Source organism: Gekko japonicus, unplaced genomic scaffold (genome assembly GCF_001447785.1).
Source record: "Gekko japonicus isolate JY-2015 unplaced genomic scaffold, Gekko_japonicus_V1.1 scaffold3298, whole genome shotgun sequence".
Lineage (NCBI taxonomy): Eukaryota > Metazoa > Chordata > Lepidosauria > Squamata > Gekkonidae > Gekko > Gekko japonicus.
The window spans coordinates 96,781-111,999 of NW_015161507.1; the positions used below are offsets into that span (position 1 = coordinate 96,781).

At 46.4% G+C, this 15,219-nt stretch overlaps 2 protein-coding genes across 2 annotated transcripts in view; both read left to right on the forward strand.

The window, feature by feature from the left end:
* The window catches only part of LOC107125767 (zinc finger and SCAN domain-containing protein 31-like), a 9,910-nt gene extending 7,740 nt beyond the window's left edge, over positions 1-2,170 (forward strand). The window contains exon 4 of the mRNA XM_015429217.1: positions 1,137-2,170. Coding sequence (XP_015284703.1) covers positions 1,137-2,056 — 920 coding nt within the window. The 3' untranslated portion in view covers positions 2,057-2,170. The remainder of the gene's footprint in view (positions 1-1,136) is intronic.
* A 5,031-nt stretch (positions 2,171-7,201) lies between these two features.
* LOC107125768 (neurotrophin receptor-interacting factor 1-like) overlaps positions 7,202-15,219 on the forward strand; it is an 11,648-nt gene continuing 3,630 nt past the window's right edge. The window contains exons 1-3 of the mRNA XM_015429218.1: positions 7,202-7,206; positions 9,679-9,862; positions 14,009-14,209. Coding sequence (XP_015284704.1) covers positions 7,202-7,206; positions 9,679-9,862; positions 14,009-14,209 — 390 coding nt within the window. The remainder of the gene's footprint in view (positions 7,207-9,678; positions 9,863-14,008; positions 14,210-15,219) is intronic.

The following is a 15,219-nucleotide window of genomic DNA, read 5'->3' on the forward strand; positions in this document are numbered from 1 at the left end:
GATGCTGGACTAGATGGAATATTGGCCTGATCCAGCAGGGCTCTGTTTATGTTCGTATTTTCTTTTTAAAGGGGATTTTATAGGTTCATGGAGGGTAAGTCCATCAATGGCTACTAGCCATGGTGACTGAGGGGAACCTCCTTATTCAGAGGCACTAATCCTCTGAATCCCAGAGCCAGGAGGCCACATCAGGGGAAGTCCTCGGCCTCTATGGTTGGCCAGTATGTGAGACGAGATGCTGCACTGGATGGATTATTGGTCTGATCCAGCAGGGTTTTTCTTTTTCTTTTTTTTCTTTTTTTAAGCCCCCGGAGGGGATTTTTTATTGTTTTTTAATAACTACAAAAAACTATAACAGAAAAAAGGGGAGGGGAATACTACATATACGGGATAAAGTAAAGTACCCACTACTACCTAAAAACCCAAGAAAGAAGATCCTCCAACTAGCTTAGATACATCAAGTCTTCTCATCATTGATCCTTTTATAAACTGAATCAAACATTTAACACCTTTTACCCTTAAAGTTAACATTTAACTGTCTAGTAACGGTACTCCCAGTCATCCCCAAGAACCAAAGTTCTCAAAGGCACAATTCAGAGTCCTTCAGCCTTTCCTTCTTTTCTCTTCTCTTCGATCCAGCAGGGCTCTGTTTATGTTCGTATTTTCTTTTTAAAGGGGATTTTATAGGTTCATGGAGGGTAAGTCCATCAATGGCTACTAGCCATGGTGACCGAGGGGGACCTCCATATTCAGAGGCACTAATCCTCTGAATCCCAGAGCCAGGAGGCCACATCAGGGGAAGTCCTCGGCCTCTATGGTTGGCCAGTATGTGAGACGAGATGCTGCACTGGATGGATTATTGGTCTGATCCAGCAGGGCTTTTCTTATGTCCTTATGAGGGGAAGGCCTTGGACTCTCTGCCCTGTTGTTGGCCCTCCAGAGGAGCTGGTTGGCCACTGTGTGAGACAGGATGCTGGACTGGATGGACTATTGGTCTGATCCAGCAGGACTTTTCTTATATCCTTATATTTGTACCGGTTCCTTCCTTGCTTTTTTTTCTGGTTGGGGGCATCTTCTCTCTCCTATAAGGGCCTAAAATTAACATCACAATACTTTCCTTTTTTTTCTTTCCTCAGACGGAGCTGATGAAGCACAGGAGAGCGATGTGGAGACCTTTCAGCTGGGGAAGCCCGAGGAAATGACTGTATGTGAAATATCACTGGACGGGGCCAAAGGGGAATTCTTCCAGGAGACCGAGATGCCAGGAAGCCCCCCAGGTCCCGGAAGTCACTGGGAAAACGATCCCGAGAAGCCTTCCGGATTTCTCTGTGAGGAAGGTGATTTGGGCTTACGAGAAGGCATCTTCCAAGATGAAATCCTCAAGTGCAAGATCAAGAAGGAACAGATTGAAGATGAGGGCTTCGACCTCCTGCAGAGTCAGACCGTGCAAATGACCGTCAAACCTTACCAATGCCTCTACTGTGGGAAGACCTCCAACTGCAAAGCAAACCTCGTCGTCCATGAGAGAACCCACACTGGGGAGAAACCCTACGCCTGCTTAGACTGCGGCAAGAGCTTCAACCGGAAGTCGACCCTCGTCCGGCACAAGCGGATGCACACGGGAGAGAAGCCATATGAATGCGCCGAGTGCGGGCGTTGCTTCAGCATCCGGTGTAACCTCATCAACCACGAGAGAATCCACACGGGCGAAAAGCCGTACAGCTGTACTGACTGTGGGCAGAGCTTTAGCCGGAGGTTGCAGCTGGTGATACACAGGAGGACCCACACGGGAGAGACCCCTTACCGATGCGCCCAGTGTGGGAAATGCTTCACCCGTCGCTCGTCCCTCTTGACGCACGAACGGATCCACACGGGGGAGAAACCAAACACGTGCACGGATTGCGGGAAGAGCTTCATCCAGAAAGGCTACCTTCTGATACACCGGAGAATTCATACTGGCGAGAGACCGTATAAATGCACGGCGTGCGAGCAAAGGTTCCTGAACCGGAGTGATCTCCGTAGACATGAGAAGATCCATGCAGTAGCGAATCAGTGAGAACACCACGATGAGAAAAGAGGCTGTGGCGTTGAGCAGAGAGCTGCCTTATTCAGAGCAAAACCACTGAATCCAAGCACTTGGGCAATGAGTCTTTCCCAGTGCCTGAAAGACCCTTCAGCACAATGGAGCGAAACCACTGAGTCCAAGCACTTGGGCAATGAGTCCCAGTGCCTGAAAGACCCTTCAGCACAAAACGCTGGGGATGGAACCTCAGACTTCCGCATGACTTGCATGTCGGCCACCACGGAGCCACGGCCCCTCAGCACTGATACCAACCACTTTTGACCTGCTCCAAGGCGAAGGGATTCGCTAGAAACCGAAAAGCATTTAACATTTTTTTAAGAGTTATTTTTATCTTTCAAAAATTTCTTAGAAAGGTAACAATGCAAAACAAAGCAAAAAAAAAAAAAGGAAACACTGAACCTTTAAAGGTGCAGAAATCTTTATTAAGAGCTTGAAAACTGATGTCGCACCACTCCTGGCAAGTTTGTGGGGTGGACTCTTTAGTTAGGAAAAGGAGAGGTGGGGGGGGTGGAGGTGGGCGATGAGAAGCAGTTTATGAAATGTTGAAAAGCAAGTCAATAGAGTGGACTTTTTTTCTCTAGGTCATTAGAACTCGGGGTGACCGGCACTAGATTTCGGATAGGGGGAAAGAATAAAATACTTTTTCGCAAGACTTGTTCTGAGCACCTGGAATGTTTGGCTGCAAGATGAGATGATGACGACTGGTAGCTTAGATGCCTTTAAAAGGGGATTTCGTGGTGGGTGGCGCTATCAGTGGCTATTGGCTGTGAGTAGGGTCACCAAGAACCTGGACGGGGAAAAAATATCCTGCCCGTTTAACAGAGGCCTAATGTCTGGTTGAGCAAACTCCAGAGGACGGCGGAAGACAGGAGGGCCTGGCGTGACATGGTTCATCGGGTCGCGAAGAGTCGGACTCGATTGTGTGACTGAACAACAACGTATGGTAGCGTTGTAAGCTCCATGTGGGGTCTGGGGATCTTTCAGAATTACAGACAATCCCCAGACTACAGAGATCAGTTCCCCAGGAGAAAATTTTCCCCAGTTTTAGCTTTTCATGGTATGCCATGTCACCCAATAAATAACCTCCCATTCAGCCTCTGTTAAAAGGGACAGGCGTTTTTCCCCCCTTTAGTTTGCTGGCAACTCCTAGCTGTGAAAGCTGAAAGGAATGTCCATATTCTGAGGTGGCATGGTTTTGAAATTCTGTCACTGAACCGAAGAGGAGGACGTTTGCCTTAACGCCCTGTCTGTGAATTTTCTAGAATCATCCAGTGAGCTGCTGTTGGAAGCAGGATGCAGGCCTAGGTGACTGTTCGGTCTGATCGAGTAGGATTCTCATGATTCTAGCCCAGGGGTCCCTCACGTTTTGAGCCTGAGGGCACCTTCGGAATTCTGACAGCATGGTGGGTGCAGCCACAAAATGGCTGCCGCAGCTTACATCCTGCAGTCACGTCTTGAAGATCCTTGTGCTGAGGTGACAGTTGCTGTCAAATCGTCATTTGTAAAAACCTGCACATCCAGTCAAATCTCCAGTGGTCAGTAGCCCCACCTGGACCCACTGACTTTCAAAAAGTATTTGGCAGATGCCAAGAAAGGTGTCAGGGGGCACCACGTCGGGGACCCCTGTTCTAGCCTGTTACCTTCCAAACTGGAAATGCTCTTCATGGAACGTATTAAAAACAACAACAACCATGTCTAAAAGCTAGTGTATAATGAATATTGATTGAAGTAAAATCCCAACAATTTTATTCACACTTAGAAAATTAATACTTCTTCAACAAAGGACGTTAGCACAGGAGGTATTCGGTAAATGCAGAGGTACGGTTTTAGGTTTCTGAGGCAAGTCAGAAAGGGAAACAATACATTAGGTGCCTCTTGTCTATAGTCCTCTTTTCATCTCCCATTATTAGTGTATAAGACATCTGTGCTTTTTATTTATTTTCTTCTTTGTCGTTTCTGTGTATTTTGTTTAAAGGCGAGTTAAAGCTATTGTAAAACTTGGGTGGGGGTTCAATAAAAAGAGGTTTTAAAAAACGGATTCGTAATTTTTTTTAAGTGCTCTCTGAAACAAAAATCAACGTATTTTTTTTAAAGGAGCAAGCAAGGTAAAAATTACATTATAACTTTTAAAAATGCAATTCTAGGTAGAGTTGTTCCCATCTAATCCCATTGTGGATTTAGAAGAGCATTACTCTGTTTAGGACTGTGCTGTAAAAATCTCTGTCAGAAGGACTGTCAGTGTAATTCCAAGTGTGCTTGCTCAGTATTACATTTTAAAAAAAACAACTGATATATTGTTCAATACCGACTAAAGGAATTTTGACTCTTGAGAGCTCATACTCCCCCCCCGCCAATCTAGGTGTTCAATTCTGGTTTAGTTCTCCCTCATTCTTGTGCAGCTGAGAAAAATGCAGAAAAGGACCATCAAAATGATGAAAGGGTTGGAAAACCTCCTCAATGATAAAGCATTTGGAACTTTTTAGTAGAAAAAGGACTAGCTGGTCATGGTGGTGTGAAGGAAGATGATCAAAAGTTTGTAAAAGTAAGTATGGTATGGAGCAAGGTACACTTTCCTTGTCCTGATCACAACTGATGTTCATTCAATTGGGCTGATGTGCAGACAAAAGAAAGATCTTCACACAGCACATAATTAACTGAAATACACTGGAATGGTAGGTAAGGTGCAAACTTATAGATGGGCCGAACAGCAAATGAACATGTAACATGAAAAAGATGTGTAAAGGCAAGCTAGGGTTTTGCCTTTGCGCATCTTCAACATATTACATGTTAATTTGCTGTTCAGCCCATCTATAAGTTTGAACCTTACCTACCATTCCAATGTATTTGAAAAAATGTGCATGTACACAAAAGCTCATACCTTGAATAAAACTCTGTTGGTCTTAAAGGTGCCACTGGACCCTTAAATTTGTTCTACTGCTTCAGACCAGCACAGCTGCCCACCTGGATCTATCCACAAAATTAACTGTTAGGTAACGGTTTCTCTTGCTCGAAAGCTAGTCGAATCTGACTCTAGGGTTGTGGTACTCCTCTCCGTTTCCAAGCCGAAGAGCCAGCGCTGTCCGAAGAAGTTTCCGTGGTCATGTGGCCGGCATGAGTAGACACCGAGGTGCATGGAACGCTGTTCCGAAGCGGTACCCATTTATCTACTTGCAATTTCTTGCTTTCGAACTGCTAGGTTGGCAGGAGAATTAACTGTTAGCCATGATGTAATCACCTCTGAATCACCCGTTGCTTGTGGGCAGGGGTCATTTTGTAGAAAAAGAGGTGCAGGAGCTCATTAGCATGATTATTTGCATATGCCACACCCCCTGACATCATCGGAAGTGGAGCTTGACTTTTAAAACACTGATGCAAAATTGTCTGGTAGTTAGCAATCTGTATGTATTGAATGTTATTGCTTATTGAATGTAATGAATATTTAACCTGATTAGGATGAAATAATTATACACTATGCCCTTTACTAAATGATGACCATAAATAGAACACATTAGTTTGCTATAAGGTTTTTGCAGTGTATATTTGTTACTAGAATCACCGGAAGTGTGTCAGAAGGCAACACCCACCGCTCAGGCTCCACTGGACTGTTTTGGATCGCTAGCTACTGGGGGGGGGGAGAATGTGCAAATCTGTCCTCGCAGAGGAGGGAGAGCTCATACCTGAATAAAACTTGGTCTTAAAGATACCACTGGACTGTTTTGGACTGGGGGCTGGGGCTCTGCAACTTACCTGGCTGCTTCTTGCTCTGACTGAGGGCTGCTGGGAGCAGGGGGTGGGGCTTGTTGCATGTGCCCGCCCCCTGGGCTCTTTATTGCTGGAGCTCCGCTCCTGTGCCCTCCTGCAGGAAATGACCCCTGCTTGTGGGGGACACAATAAGGGGAGGTTTTGACCATTATATTTTACTAGGGGTGGGGTTTCCCAAAGGTACCTGGCTGGTATTTTGGGAAACCATATGCTGGATGGTCCTTTGGTCTGATCCAGGAGAGCTCTTGCCAGATCTCCCCCTGGCCACCAGGTTGGGACGGGAAGGGCTGCCAGATCCAGGTTGGGAAACTCCTGGAGATTTGGAGATGGAGCCTGGAGAGGACAGGGACCTCAATGCGGTGCAATGCCATATAGCCCCCTCTCCAAAGCATCCATTTTCTTCAGGGGAACTTGTTATTGTAGTCTGCAGATGAGCTGTAATTCCAGGGGATCCCCAGGTCCCACCTGGAGGCTGGCATCCCTAAAAGGAAAGTGGAATTAACACCACCAGATTGCAGGGTTGCAATCTAGATTGAAAACAACTCTGGACAGTTCTTTTGTATCGGCAGGGCAACGTATTTTGATATCGAAACAGGGTTCCCAGCCGTATTATTCACGTCAAACGACAGCTGAGCCTCTCAGCGGGGGAAAACAAAGATGGCGCCAAAAGTATCCAGGAAGTAGCCAGGGCCAGACAAAGGAATCGCCCCTCTTTGTACTCTTCAGCGCTTCTGTAGCCTTAGCGTGGAGCCGCTCTAGCTCCTCTCACATCTATGATAGCCTGCTTCCCTCATACTAGATCGGAAGGACCCGTAGGGAGGGTCATCACTCTGGTCTTTCTATTCTCTATGATTCTTGAGACACGGCGTGGAGGAAGTAGTTTGCGATGTTTTGACCCGCCTCGCAGCTCTATGGTGCCAGTCTTCTCTATCAATGCGACGCTCTCACTATGGGCATCTCTATAGCGAAGCCCCCTCCTCCCCGCTCCTTTTTTTCGCTTTGCATTTTCAGGGCGCCGCCGGCTAGGTAAACGTCAACACAAGCAAGCATGCAAGGGACGGGCGTGCTTTGCTGCAGCCTAAGAGTTTGAATCGCAAGTGGGAGAAGGCGCTGGAGGCTGATGCTTAGAGCGGGTGAGGTTTTTGATTGCCTTTCTGCTATCCCCCCACCCACCCCTCGCTTTTCGGCCAAAACCCATTGGAGCAGGTCACAATCACAGCAATTTGGAAGGCATGCAAATATCCACGGAAGTATAATTTTTCAGGCTGGGCGTGTTGGAAAGGGTGTCCAGCTGCGGTCTTTTCCACCTCAGACTTCAGTGGTGCGAGGTGGGCTCTGAGCTGGATCCAGATGGTGATGGAGTGAGTTAAAGGATGGAGGGAGTGATGGTGGATTGCCTGTGTAGCTGCGGTCCAGTGGTGGAGCCCCTCGCTTTCCATGCAAAGACCCTGTGCGTGTCATCTTCGCTTAAAGGCTCTTTCTCTGTCTCCAGAGGAGTAGCCCTGTTTGCCTGTAGCTCCACAGTAAAACGGGAGTCCAATGGCCCCTTAAAGACAAGCATCGATTAATCCAGTCCAAGATTTCGGGATTCAGTTCATTAGATGTACCTCATCTAATCACTCTGAAGAGCCGCAGCCGGTAAGAGTGGAAGATTCTCAGTTTCGGTCCTGATCTGGCAAGTAAAGACCTTGCTCTCCCTGGGGCCTCGGAGAATTACTGTCAGTCACTCACGTCCCTGGTACAGGCTCTGTGGAAATCTTGTGGAAATCAGGTGGGCAGCCTGGTTGGTCTGAAGCTGCAGAACAAAGTTTGAGTCTCAGTTAATTACTTTCAGCCTTCCACAATTAAGGTTACATCTGCGCATCAGTCTCCAGTCTTGACATACTTATTTCCTTCACTCTGTTTCCCCCGGAATTAAACCCAGACAAATGGTAACCATGTAAACTAAGCTTGTGATTCCCATGCATCCCTTAATCTGTTAAACATCTTCATTAAGCTGTATGTTAATTTACTGCTCACCCTCTACCTGTATGTATGGTAATTTCCATTTCATTGTATTTATTTATTTGAATCTGAATTTGTATCTGAAGAAGCGTGCATGCACATGAAAACTTATACCTTGAATAAAACTTTGTTATTCTTAAAGGTGCCACTGGGCTCAAACTTTTTTTTTCTTTTTTCTTTTTTGGCCGACCCGGAAGCGGGCATCCAGGAGAACACTGGGCTCAAACTTAGTTAAGCTTTTGCAGAGATATGTTATGTGCCATCTGCTTACAGGACTCGTTTGCTTTTGTCATCTTTTCCTTATGATATTCAAAATAAAAGCTGATATTGCAAAGAAATCATAAGCCATTAAGAGTGCTGTCGTCCTAGAACTGCAATCTGCAGTCTGCAATCCTAAACAGAGTCATATCCCTCTGTGTCTATAGAAGTCAATGGGCTGAGAAAGGGTGTCATAAGAACATAAGAGATGGGTCTGAAGCTGCAGAACAAAGTTTGAGTCTCAGTTAATTACTTTCAGCCTTCCACAATTAAGGTTACATCTGCGCATCAGTCTCCAGTCTTGACATATTTATTTCCTTCACTCTGTTTCCCCCGGAATTAAACCCAGACAAATGGTAACCATGTAAACTAAGCTTGTGATTCCCATGCATCCCTTAATCTGTTAAACATCTTCATTAAGCTGTATGTTAATTTACTGCTCACCCTCTACCTGTATGTATGGACTGGTGATTTCCATTTCATTGTATCTGAAGAAGCGTGCATGCACATGAAAACTTATACCTTGAATAAAACTTTGTTGGTCTTAAAGGTGCCACTGGGCTCAAACTTTGTTAATCTTGTGCAGAGATATCTTATGTGCCATCTGCTTACAGGACTTGTTTGCTTTTGTCATCTTTTCCTTATGTATATTCAAAATAAAAGCTGATATTGCAAAGAAATCACAAGCCATTAAGAGTGCTGTCGTCCTAGAACTGCAATCTGCAGTCTGCAATCCTAAACAGAGTCATATCCCTCTGTGTCTATAGAAGTCAATGGGCTGAGAAGGGTGTCACTCTCTTTAGGATTACACTGTAAGGCAGTGCTTGCCCTGGGAATTTCTAGGAAGCACCCAGCAGTTCTTGGCCTTTTTTACAGAGCTGTCTTCCTTCCCCAGTGCTTAATGTATACGATTTGGGGCATGCTTTTCAACAACTCTGTAAAGTATTATTGGTGTGGATATAGCCCATCTGTGCATGGCAAGCACAAGGAGTTTCCCCTCAGTTTTCTAGGCTGTTTTGGTTGCCAGAAAGATTATTCTGGGATAGCAGGATTTCAGCAGAGGAATAACCATGCGGGTTGGTGGGCTGGAATGAGGAGGGATGGCCCTGTGTAAGAGGAAGCAGGAGTGATTTCACCCATATTCTTCCATGCTCCAGCACCCTCACCCAGCCTTTCCCTCCATGTGGGTCCTGCGACCCTGGGAATGATCTTTCGGGGAATCAGAAGGTTCTGCAGGAACAGAGAGGAACACAGGAACACTCTGTGTTCTGTACAATTTATAGTTAGGGGTCCACAACATTGTCTCCCTATTAAAGATGGAGGAGAGATCTGTCTTTAGAAAGAAGCCCATCCGTTGAGTTCATCACAGAGCTGAGATTCAAATGGGACATTGGGTCTCATAGTCGCTTTGCTTTGTGACCTATTGAGTAGTGTTTTGTTCAAGGGGGGATAAAAAGAAATAGAGAATTTCACGAGGGCAAAGGTATTTGATAAAAAAACAGGCTGAAAACAGAGGTGATTGTGATGCGATGAAGCTTGCTTTCATTCTTTGAATCTGTCTTGCCGTCCAGAAGAGTGGAGGCTGGCCGTGAACGGAGTGTGGACATGGAAGCAAGGACAGAAGCAGGAAACGGGAGGAGTGAGCAATTCTGGGGAAGAATTCGGCAGACCCTGGAAGAGGCTGTGGGCACCTCAGACGTACAGAGCCAGTTGTTCCAGCAGATCGGCTACCCGGATGCCAAGGGGCCCCAAGAGGTTTGCAACTGCTTCTGTCTATTTAGATATTTAGATGTCACATTCGTATCCTGCAGTTCCTCAAAGGAGCTCAGGGGACTTTCACTCCACCCCCTCTTTTTATCTTCACAGCTACCCTGGGAGGTAGGTTAAGCCGATAGGTCAATGAACCAGTCCTGCTGGGTTGTGATCCCTAGATTTTGTGTGTGTGTGTGGCAGCTTCTTGGAAGGATCTTCTGATTGAGAGCAAATGTGCCACTTCTCTTTGCATGCATGCAGCAGGACTGTGTGACAAGGTCTTGTTAATTCAGTCCCCTTAAGCAAGAAGTTTCCTTTTGTCTTAGGGTTCTCCCTCCAGTGGGTACACAACTGTCAGTAGGAAAACGCAGACTTCAAAGTGTTATTGATATGAATTAAATGGTTTATTGAAAGGCATTACTGCATAATACACTACAAAAGCAAATGGCAACATCACAGAGATGCATGATACAGGAATACATGAAAAGGTACGGATAGAAAATGTTCAGTACAATACAGATAGTTACAAGACATAAAATAAGCCGGTACACAGGCAGTGTTGAAACATGAATAAATAAAGTATAATTCTAAACCAGTTCTACACCAGTAGAGGACACACTAGGTAGTGGAGACATGGACCACAAACCTTGTAAATATTTTTGAAACAAAAGGTTGCAAAAATGAGAACAAACTTAATGCATACTAGCCAATCTAAATGTTAAACAATGAATTGCCACCCTACCACTCTTTTGCCCCTCTCGTTTTAGTGAGTTCTTAGCAAGCAAGCGATACAATTTAATAGCTACCTATCCAAAGAACCAGGAAGGATGCAGAGGCAAGACTCTCACAGGCTTGTGAGCCTCTCAGCCCTCAGACTCCTGGGAATTAGGAGGATGAGAGGGCACAGCAAAGCAGTCTGTGGCCTGGAACTACAACACAGGCCTGTCAAGGCCTGGAGTTCCTTGACCTTAGAAAGGAAAACTTGTAAAACAACATGCTCTGTCCCTATGGGAAGAACAAAAACTATCGGAATAAAGAACTCAAAAAATTTAGAAAAAACTGTTCAAACTAAGAAATGAATGGACCCCAAGGATTCCAAGTCCCAGAAATAGGTAGGTAACAGGATTGGGTCCACAAGCAAATGGATCCCAAGAAGCTAAAATCCCACCCTCACCTGAGGTCTTTATACCTGATGTTTGATCCAGGGTGGTTCCCACACCTGTAGGATGGAGAAATAGGTGTGAACACGTAATTTCCCCTCATTTATTGTTTATTTTGGCACCTAAGGGACCAGATGTTCCTTTCTCATAACATCTTTCCAATATCCCAAAACAATATGCCAGATTGAACTCTTCTTATTGGTTGTGAGACTGGCCTTCTTGTTTGTCAGAGCTGCAGGTGTTCTCATAAGTCTTCAGACTCAGTTAGCAATCAGCAGTGCATGCTGGGCTTTTCATGTTTCAGGCTAGGGTTCAAAGAAAAGTACTCCTGAGAATCATGGCTGTGGATGCTGACAGTTTTGGGGGGTGTCTTTCCCCCCTTATGTGTGAAATCCAGTCATGGCATCTCAGCAGCTGCTTAACGTAGCTTAGTTGGAAAAGTTAATATCCCAGATGACACACTAGTTTCTGGGCTCCTTCATCTGAAATCCACAAATTTGCCCAAAGCCATTGGCACAGTCACACAAAATGGGATCAAATATCCAGCAACCCATGCTGCCTTTCACCCCGTAATATCATGTAGGGTCAAACATCATTGAGGTCTTCTCGTGGGAGGGGGGCTTCTGTTGTAAAAATCCATTTGAACAAGCTCCGACGAGTGTGGGCAAGTTGCCCCCATTAACAAAAGCTCTCTGAATACTAAGAGGTGCTTTCCCAGTGTTTTACAGCTACTTGTGGTCAGTGTTCCCTCTAAGCTGAGTTGGTGTGAGTTGGCTCACAGTTTTTTAGCCTCCGGTTCACACGTTTTTGCCTTTGCTCAGGAAGGAGGGCTCCAGAGCAAGCTAGGTGTTATGCAGGAGCCAAATTGCTCGCTCACAACTTTAATGCTGGTAGCTCACAAAGTAGAATTTTTGCTCACTAGACTCCACAGCTTAGAGGGAGCCTTGCTTGTGGTTAGATGTTCCTCATGGAATGCACAACAGTCACTCGGTGCTGTACCATTGCAGCCTCAACAAAAGTCATAATTTCTGATGGCAAACTACACAGAAATCCATTTTGCTCAAAGATGGCGGCTGTAACCAGGCCAAATCAGGGCCAAAAACGTACCAGATTAACAGGTCTCTTGGAAGTGGAGAGGATTCTTTTTCATCATGGCTGGGTTCAGAAACCCTCCTCCCTACAAAAGCACTCCTTGTCTTCTTGCTCTCCCTCCATCCCAAATCCGCACTCCCACCTGGTGATCCTTCAATGCCCTGCACGTGTCCTTGTGGTGTAAAGCCCCTGTCATGAGCCTAAGTCTAAGGCTGAGGAATGAGTGGCCTGTAGGCCTCAAAGAAGCCTCTGTTTCATATGAGCCTGTAGGCCTCAAGACAGCCTTTCCTCAGGCCTGGCTGCTAATTTCTCTGCAGGTTTACATTTCCCAAGCCTCAGAATTAGGCCTGGTAAAAATGGAGGGGAAACTGGCACCAACAGCTGTCTAGGAGGGAGAGAGCTCTAAAAGGGAGCATAAAAGGCCCTGCACAGAGAAGGACGGGATTTACTCCCTGAAGTCTAGCAGTAGTGAGGGCTGCTTTTGGAGGGAGATGATCCCTTCTTCCCCATGGTGGGGTGAGTGCGGCCTACTAGGGTCAGGTACTGAGACAGAAATAGGAACTAAGTGAAGGAGCCGTGTTAGGGAACTTTATTGTTTGCCAGTCAGATTCTTTTCTGTGTGTTTTTTGCCCTGTATAGTTGTAAAGTTACTGTATTAATTCTGCCCCACGTTTGTCTATTATTTACAAAATTTACATCCTGCCTTTCTGGCCTGACAAGGGCCACCAAGAGCTAACAATTAAAAACACACATGACTTGTGACTGTACTTGCTACGGTATTTGCTGAATAAACCATCTCTTGTTCGCTCTGCCTGCGTTCTACATATTAAGGCCTGTGCTTGCCCCAGGTCTGAAGGGGGCAGGGAGCATGTGGGGAGGAAGGGATTCTTGGAAGGGATGCCCTGTCTGGGGCAAACCTACATGGCCCTGTACCATTCTATGGCAGTCCCATTCTCCACAGGAAACCTTTTTTTGTTTTAGGAAGAGCTCCACACAGTGAGGAGTGATAAATGACTGGCGGGGAGTTAGCTCTGGTGCAGAGAGAGAAGGCAAGGGAGAGTTTCTGACAGGAGAGAAGGGTCTCTGAACATCCCTATGCTGCTTGTTTCTCATTATGGTATGCTTCTCAGGATTGGGATGCCAGCCTCCAGGTGGGACCTGGGGATCTCCTGGAGTTATACCTCGTTTCCAGACTGCAGAGATCAGTTCCCCTGGAGAAAACAGATGCTTTGGAGGGTGGACTCTATGGCATTGTACCCCACTGCGGTCCCTGTCCTCCCCAGCCTCCATCCCCAAGTCTCCAAGAGTTCCCGAACCTGGATCTCACAACCCGCTGGTGGCCAGGGAGGACCTGTTCCTGACCCTCTTGGACTTTCCTGGCCTACGTGCCAGGACTTGATACTGGTGGGGGGCCATATGTCTGTGCCCGTCTTCCTGTCACACGATTCTGCTGTCACACAATGGTTTGCAACTTCCTGTCATGTGCTTGCCAGTCAGCGAGTCCACTGCTGCTCCCTAGTGATTAAAGCTGGGTCTTGGGTCTGTAACGTTTGAAGACCCAACCAGTGTTCCCTCTAATCTGAGTTAGTGTGAGCTAGCTCTCAGTTTTTTAGCCTCTGGCTCACACATTTTTGTCTGAGGAAAGATGGCTCTAGAGCAGACTAATTTATATGCAGTAGCCAAATCGCTCGCTCACAACTGTAACGCCAGTCGCTCACAAAGTAGACTTTTTGCTCGCAAGACTCCACAGCTTAGAGGGAGCATTGAACTCAACAGTTAAGGGGGAGAGAAAGCGACTAAGCCAAGGCCAGCCAGTGAGCTTAATGGCTGAGAGGGCTTTTGAACCAGGGTCATAGTCTGACACGTTGATCCTTTGCATGCATGTTTTTGCTATCAGTTGCTGCCTGCAGAGAAGCCCGTAAGGAAGCAGATCCTGGAGTTGGTGATCCTGGAGAAGTTCCTGGCCGTCCTTCCTCAGGAAATGCAGTGCTGGGTCAGGAAGTGCGACCCCGAGACTTACGACCAGGCAGTGGCCCTGGCAGAAGTCTTCCTGTCAAGGCACCAACAAAAGGAGGAGGAAGTGAAGCAAAGGGAGCAGGTGAGAATGCGTTGCCCTTACAGCCCTGAGAGGTGATGGATGAGCATGAAAAGCACCTCTTCTATTGAGAAACCTTCAACGTGGGGGATGGCCAAGGCCTAGATGTTGGTCTAAACGTGTCTGAGGTAGCACCACTGCTTGAAGTTAAGCAGACATGTATCTGGTCAGTCCTCTGAACAGGAAGCTTTTGATCAGCCTCACATAAAAGTTTGGTACAAACAATAATGTGTGGTGTTTTTTTAAGCATTGGCCAACTGCAGATATGTAGGCCTTGTTGTCCCTTCAAAATAGCTTAAGTGGCCATTGTAAATGTTTATAATGTGGTGGTTGTCAAATATTCTCACCTTTAAACTATTTTAATCCCTTTGTTTTTTTAATCCCACCCTGCTCAGGGTGGCAGTTGTGGTACTCCCCTCCCCCATCTTGTCTTCCAACAGTGGTCGTGAGGTAAACTTGGCCGAGAGGCGCCAGGGACTGCCCTCAGGGTCACCCAGTGAGTTCAGTGGCTCAGGATGGGTTTGTACCCAGGCCTCCCTAGTCTAACCACTACTTCCCTGCACTGGGTCTTAATTTTAAAAAGGAGAGTCCAGTCTGTGTTTGTACTGCTCTGCCAATCTGAACGGGTCTTTCGAGAAGTGGGTTTGTTCTTCTATATCTCCCATCGTCAACCTTGTGCAGGGAAGACTGACTAAGATTTGTGTTTACGCATACGCTATCCCACTTGCAGCCTTCTGCCAGTCAGGTTGTGCTCTTGAGTCTGTCCCTGTGAGATATCAGGCTACTAGAAGCCTCTGTTTCGATCAATATCTCTCGGATGTAAGTCTCTGAAAGCCAAAGCTGAAAGTCAGATACATCACAATTTTGACTCTTGATAAGGGGCTGTGGCTTCGTGGTAAAGCATCTGCTTGCCAGGCAGAAGGCCTGAGGTTCAATCGGCATCTCCAGTTGAAGGACCAAGCAGAAGGTGGTACGAAAGACCCCTGCCTGAGACCCTGGAGAGCCACTGCTCG